The sequence below is a fragment of the Mandrillus leucophaeus genome, unplaced genomic scaffold (genome assembly GCF_000951045.1).
Source record: "Mandrillus leucophaeus isolate KB7577 unplaced genomic scaffold, Mleu.le_1.0 Scaffold279, whole genome shotgun sequence".
Taxonomy (NCBI): Eukaryota; Metazoa; Chordata; class Mammalia; order Primates; family Cercopithecidae; genus Mandrillus; species Mandrillus leucophaeus.
In genome coordinates, this window is record NW_012102909.1 from 575184 (window position 1) to 582609 (window position 7426).

At 43.6% G+C, this 7426-nt stretch overlaps 1 protein-coding gene across 1 annotated transcript in view; it reads right to left on the reverse strand.

The window, feature by feature from the left end:
• Nucleotides 1-7426, reverse strand: part of WDR92 (WD repeat domain 92) — a 138704-nt gene that overhangs the window by 21822 nt on the left and 109456 nt on the right. Inside the window, 3 exon segments of the mRNA XM_011984990.1 lie at nt 3783-4016; nt 4019-4217; nt 4315-4640. Coding sequence (XP_011840380.1) covers nt 3783-4016; nt 4019-4217; nt 4315-4640 — 759 coding nt within the window.

Below are 7426 nucleotides of genomic sequence, written 5' to 3' on the forward strand. Positions count from 1 at the left end.
GGAGGCCCTGCCCTCCATTCCTTATCTATCCTTTTAGAACTAAGATAAAGAAGACTTCGACAAAGACTGATATGCTTCCTTTACATCTTTTTTTCTTAGATGCATGCGCTTTGCAAGCTCCAAGTCAGTGATAAATTTAAAAAAAAAAAGAAAGATGCATGAGCTTTGGAGCACATGACTTAGGGGTAGCTCTACAATGACAAATCAAGTCTGTTTCCTAATATTATAATCAGTGACCCATCTAGTTCAATGGTTCTCAGCCCTGGGACTCATTAGAATCACCTCGCAGAAGTTTAAAAAAATTCTGATTTCTAAACCTTACTTAGATGCAATAAAGACGTACCACTGCGTCAGAATTTCTAGGGGTGGGACCAAGGCACAAATGTTTTAAAACACACACACATACACACAAGCCACAAAATGCACTCAAATGATCCTGATGCACAGTAAGGAGTAGGAGTTACTGGAACAGTATTTAACCTATATTTTTAATCTTTTTTCCATTGCACCAGAGCAGCCAAATACAATGTAAGTTCTTTTTTGTTTTGGTTTGGTTTTTAGACAGAGTCTTCCTCTGTTGCCAGGCTGGAGTGCAACGGCGGATCTCGGCTCACTGCAACTTCCGCCTCCCGGGTTCAAGTGATTCTCATGCCTCAGCCTTCTGAGTAGCTGGGATTACAGGCACTCACCACCACGCCTAGCTAATTTTTGTATTTTTAGTAGAGATGGGGTTTCACCATGTTGGCCAGGATGGTCTCGCTCTCCTGACCTTGTGATCCACCCGCCTCAGCCTCCCTTAGTGCTGGGATTACAGGCGTGAGCACTGCACCCGGCCCACTGTAAGTTCTAAAAGGTATTCCTGTATTAGTTGTATCCTCTTTTTGGGCAGACAGTAGGCTCTTTAGAAGAAAGGACTCAACTTTTAAATACCTTTGGTCCTTGTTAAACACAGTACCTTGAAATAGTGTGTTCTCAGATCTAATTCATGGTAGAAAAAAAGATCTAAAGGATCCAGGTGAAAATACACTTAGTGGTTATTCCTGGCATTGAGATTATGGGTGATATTTTCTTCATTTTCCTATTTTCTAAAAGTTCTATCATGAATACATATTACTTTTCCTGCAAAAGAAAATTATCTTTTTAAAATTTGCTGAAACTCCCCAGAGTCGCTACGAAAGACAAAGTACTCTATTCCACTTGATGGAGTAAGTGTAGTTTTGAAATACGTACAAATCATATATTTTCATTTTATTATTTTTTGAGACAGAGTCTCTCTCTGTCACCCAGGGCGGAGTGCAGTGGTGCGAACATGGTAGCCTTGACCTCCTGGGCTCAAGAGATCCTCCCACCACAGCCTCCCAAGTAGCTGGGACTACAAGCTCGCATCACTATGCCCAGCTAATTTTTGTATTCTTTTTTATACAAAAAGTAGAGACAGGGTTTCGCCATGTTGCCCAGGTTGGTCTTGAATTCCTGGGCTCAAGCAATCCACCCCTCTGCCTCTCAAAGTGTTGAGACTGCAGGCGTTAGCCACTGCACCAGGCCTGTTCTTATTTTAAAAAGTCACAAGTCTGAGCCCTGATCCTGCCACTGCACTCCAACCTAGGCAAGAGTGAGACCCTCTCTCAAAAAAAAGAAAAAAGAAAAAAGAAAAACAATCATGTCCCATTTTTCTTTGAAAAAGGAATAAATGGCCAGGCGCGATGGCTCATCTCTGTAATCCCAGCACTTTGGGAGGCCGAGTTGAGTGGATCACCTGAGGTCAGAGTTCGAGACCAGCCTGACCAACATGGTGAAACCCCATCTCCACTAAAAATACAAAACAATTAGCTGGGCATGGTGGCAGGCGCCTGTAATCCCAGCTACTAGGGAGGCTGAGGCAGGAGAATCACTTGAACCTGGGAGGCAGAGGTTGCAGTGAGCCAAGATCACGCCACTGCACTCAAGCTTGGGTGACAGAGCAAGACTCCGTCTTAAAAAAAAAAAAAAAAGAAGAAGAAAAAGAAAGAGAAAAGAAAAAGGAATAAATCCTTTAAATGCCTTTTTTTTTAAATGGTGGTTCACACCTGATCCAGCACTTTGGGAGGCAGAGGCGGGAGGATGGTTTGAGCCCAGGAGTTCCAGGCTGCAATGAGCTATGACAGTACCACTACACTCCAGACTGGGACAGAGCTACGCCATCTCTAAACAACAACAAAAAAAACCAAAAACAACCCAAAATGCAATGTAAAGAAATTTTCCTTTGTGTAGAAATCAGGCAGGGCATCATACATTAGATAATCTGAACTGGACATTAGAAGAGCAACAGGTAGCCAGGCTTGGTGGCTCACGCCTGTAATCCCAGTATTATGGGAGGCCGAGGCAGGCAGACTGCTTGAGCCCAGGAGTCGGAGACCAGCCTGGGCAACATGGCAAAAGCCAATCTCTACCAAAAAAAAAAAAAAAAGTACAAAATAATTAGGTGTGGTGGCACACACCTGTAGTCCTAGCTACTTGGGAGGCTGGGGTGGGAGGATTCCTTGAGCTAAGAAGGCGAAGGTTGCAGTGACAGTGAGCTGTGTTTGCACCACAGCACTCCGGGCTGGGTGACAGATTGAGACCCTGTCTCCAAAAAAAAAAAAAAAAAAAAAAAAAGCCACTGGTTACTGGAAGCTAAGTGATGAACAATATAAGGAAAGGTAGAAAAGAATAAGCCATGTTTCATGTTTGTCATTCAGGGAAATTTAAAGCGGAATGGGGTCTTACATACTTTTTATTCTAGGCGTAACAGTCCAAATTGTATCCATCCTTTATCTACCAGTTTAATCCCTACCTCCTTCAAGACGATTTTCTCCATAGATTTTGATCCCCAGAGTTCTTAACCTACCCTGCACTTGTAGTCTATTACAACTCTGATCTGACTACGACTGATCTTTTTTTTTCAGGTAACCGAAATCAAGACTTTTTAAAAACTATAAACAGCTACAAAATGCTAGTTACTATCATTATTCTCTAATTCTTTCACTAGTAATCTTCAAAAAAAAAACAAAAACAAAAAGTTGTAAACCTAATCTTTCCACACACTGCTTAAATCCTTTCAATCGTGTCCCGTTTTTCTTAGAAAAAAAGGCATAAATTCCTTTGAATGTCCTACAGATCTTGCAATGTCTGGTTCCTGCTTATCCCTCTAGTTTCTTAAGAGGATAAACTTCTTCCCATCACTGAGCTTCTGCATGTGCAGAAGCCCTGGAAACCGTGTCCTTTACTCCTAGTTTGGCCTAGTTAGCTCCCGCACATACCAAAATCTGTTTTCACTCATCCCAAACCTGTTTTCACTCTCACTGAACTGTAACCGTGTTCCTTTGTGTGAGACAACTCATCTCGGTTTGTACTTATGTATCGTTGCTTTGATTATTGAACTGAGTATCTCTCCCACTAGAAAACAAACTCCATGAGATCGGGGACATTGCCATTCACATGCCTAGGAATACCAGGCACTCAATTGATACCTGCCGAATGTGTTAGGTTGCCTCTTCCAACCACACCGCAGGCATCCTGGTGCCCGCTTTGGCTGGACTGCACTTGGGGTGGCAGGAGGGTTGGGCGCGGAGGAACTACCCCGCGGATGAGAAAGAGGTTTTAAATGGGAAACATTCCTCAGTCGGCGGTCAGCTTCTCTGGTCTCGCGCGGCTCAAGCCATGCTTTGGGGGACGCTGGACGAAGGCTCTGGCAAAGAGGAATGCAGACCCCAGGATCCGCACTCGCCCCCAACGGCAGTCCGGATCGTCGACCCGGCACCCACCTCTCGAAGCAGCTTCAGGTCCCCGTGCTGGATCTCGTACAGCTGAATGACGCCGGTGCCCCGTGCGAAGTTGCCCATCGTCACAAATTTGGCGCTGCAGGGCACCCATTTACAGTCAAACACCGTGTAGTTGAAGCCCTTCTGGATATGGGCGATGATCTGAGGCTTCTCGAAGGCCGACATGGTGCAGCCGATTTCAGTTCTGACAACCGCCACACCCAAAGCCCCCCAAAACACTAACCTGGAAACCAGACTCCAAACATTGGCAATTTGTCCCTCCCGCTTTCCGTATTCTGCCCCAGATGCCCTAGGAAGTTGGCTGTAGTTATCTCTAGATAATGCCAGATGCGCTCTGGCGATCGCACAGAATGTTCCTTCACAACAGCACAAATTTCTTTATTGCCTTTACCCACTGCCTTTCGCACACATACATATTAGAGATTATAAAATGCTTGAGCTCGGAGTTGCACGGCTGGAGTGAGACCATGAGCATCAGGCATACCTTAGGACAGCCGAAATCCCGTTTTCCCCCGGCCCCAAATCCTGCAGGTCCCCGGCCTGTGACGTTTTAGGAAAGGGGCGGAGCTGCGGGGTTAGTTGACGGAGGCTGGGTCCTGCGCGGTGCAGCAGCGCACGTGTTTCAGCCGGAAGCGCCTTAAGATTCCGGGGGATGGAATCCGAAATGGAAGCGCAGAGCGCCGGGGCAGAGGAGGGCTTTACCCAGGTCACCCGTAAGGGTGGCCGGCGGGCGAAGAAACGACAGGCTGAACAGCTCTCCGCAGCGGGAGAGGGCGGGGATGCGGGCCGGATGGACACAGAGGAGGCCAGGCCGGCGAAGAGGCCCGTCTTCCCACCCCTCTGTGGGGACGGGCTCCTGGTATGTGGCTAGGACCCTAGGACAGCAACCAGGCAGGGGCCAGACGCGGATCAAGCCGGTGGCCTCTGGGGAATGTTGAAGCTGCGGTGCGGCTGTTCTGCCGCGATGCTCAGAGAGAAGTGATTCTTTGAAGTGTAACTAGTTCAGTTAAAGGAAGCCCTTTATGGATCAGATGTTATTTTACAACTCCATCACCATCCCTCCATAGCCTTTTGAATTGTGTGTTCTTTTATTACAGAGTGGAAAAGAAGAAACAAGGAAAATTCCAGTCCCAGCTAACAGATACACACCATTGAAAGAAAACTGGATGAAGATATTTACTCCTATTGTGGAACATTTGGGACTTCAGATACGCTTTAACTTGAAATCAAGGAATGTAGAAATCAGGGTAAGGAAAATCTCAACCATTTCCCAATACACCAGGCTTTCTCTCCTACAGAGATGAAAAGGCGTGAGTAGACTTTAGTTAATGGGACTTATTGTGTTGAATAGTTTTTGTCCAGTTTAAAAACTTACCATATTGAGTTTGAACTTCCCAAATGCCTTAAAAATCTGCGTTTGATACAAATATTAATTGAATTTGTAAATTAGTTCTGAGATCATACTAAAATACTGTCTCTGCTTCTGTGTATCTTTTGTAATGTTCTGTGTCAAATTCAGAAAAGGTCGAGTAAAGAGATTGTCATAAACAGAAGTAAGTAAATAATGAACATAAGTACTTGGTGCTTTACAAGAAGTATATACAGTCAGCGTCGGGGATATGTTATGGGATATGTTTTGTAAGATGACTTAGTCCTTGTGCGAAGAGTGTATTTACACAAACCTAGATGGTATGTGCATATTTATGTATTTTTTCATATGGAAAACCAAATGTTCCAGCACCATTACTTAGTATCAGTCATTTCATCTACTTGATCTGCATTGCCAGTATCCAGTGCCATATATCAGATTTCTGTATGTTTTCCATTATACTGTTATGAGACCACCATGGTATGAGCAGTTGGTCATTGATCAAAATGTCATTATGCAGTGCATGACTGTTTTAATGGTGCTTTTTTGATAAAACTATTATTTTGATAAGAAACATATGCACATATGTGTGTGTGTGTGTATATTTTTTTTAATTTTGCGCTTTCGCCCAAGCTGGAGTGCAGTGGCACGCTCTCGGCTCACTGTTAACAGGCGCCCGCTACCACACCTGGCTAATTTGTGTATTTTTAGTAGATACTGGGTTTTAGCATGTTGGCCAGGCTGGTCTTGAACTCCTGACCTCAGGTGATCCGCCCATCTCAGCCTCCCAAAGTGCTGGGATTACAGGCGTGAGCTGCCCTGCCCGGCCTATATATGTGTATTTTAAATTCTATGCTGTCAATCCAGGAACTAGACATTTAAAATTAATTTACTTTGGGCTTTCTGTTCTGGGTGCCAGTTTCATACCAGAATGTCCATTTTTCAGTCATATCTTCAGTGCCTAAACTTTTCATGTGCTTTACTGTCCTATTTATTGCAGGATAATCACTTTGGATTCCACTAACATTTATTGATGCTGCCATATACCAGACACATAGTGGTATTACAACATGCTCTACATCATTTATTCTTCAGGATATTCCCATCTTAAAGATGTGAGGAAACTTGGCCATAGTCATCAGGCTAATAAGGAAAACTTCCTATTATACTAGTAGGGAACACTCAGGATCTTCTCCTCTGACCTCCTTATTTTACTGATGAGAAAACTCAAGACCTAAAGTAACTAGGAGACTTGTCTAAGGTCACATGTAGGATTGGAACTAGGGTCTAGTTCTAAATGGGAAAGCCCCGGGGACTTTGCCATTACACAAGCCCATATGGTTTTAAATTTGTTGAGTACATGGTCTCCTCAACTAGATTGTGAATGTGCATGGTACAGTGGAGATAACAATTTTGAAATCAGACCTGTGTTTGAATCTTAGCATTTTTGCTTTTTAGTGCTTTAGTTTCCTCACATGCAAAGGTAGTCATATGACTTAACATTCAAAGTTGTTGTGAGGGTTAGAGTTATGGTGTGTAAAGCATGTTATTTATAGTGCATGTTATTTACAGTGTGTGTTATTTACAGTGGTAGGCATTTTATGAATAACAGTTATTTCTGCATTTCTCAAATAAAGTTTGAGAACAGGTTCAGTGCTTCAGTCATTCTTTATTTCCCCAGTCAGCAGGTGCAGGTAGTTAGGCCTGGAGCTATTGGTTTAAGAAACATCAGCATGTAATTGATAACTAAGAAGATTAAGTCAGGAATCCCAGGGAAGACTGCCTTGAGAGAGAAGAGAAGAGGACAAGCTTGGGCATTGAAGGGATGGACAGAAGGTAGAGGTTCTTCAGAATGCAAGAAATTGGGTTGTGCCAGAGGAGTCTTGCTGTTAACCCCCAAATCTGATCATATAGTGTGGTTAGTTATTTGACACTCTTTGGGTGAAGCAGCCAAGCTTTGGAGCTGGAAAGGTTTTGTTTTGCCAATAAAATATAGCACTTACCCAACCAGAACCTGTGTAATACAGAACCTGTGTCATACAGAATATATTAGGGAAAGGTGGTGGTGAAGGAAATTCTCTGATAATGGGAAAGGACATTTCTAGTATTTCGTTAAGACATTTTCTGTTTGAGTCTCAACGGTATTTTGTACCCTTTTTTGTTTTTTAACAGACTTGTAAAGAAACCAAAGATGTTAGTGCTCTGACAAAAGCAGCTGATTTTGTGAAAGCTTTTATTCTAGGCTTTCAGGTGGAGG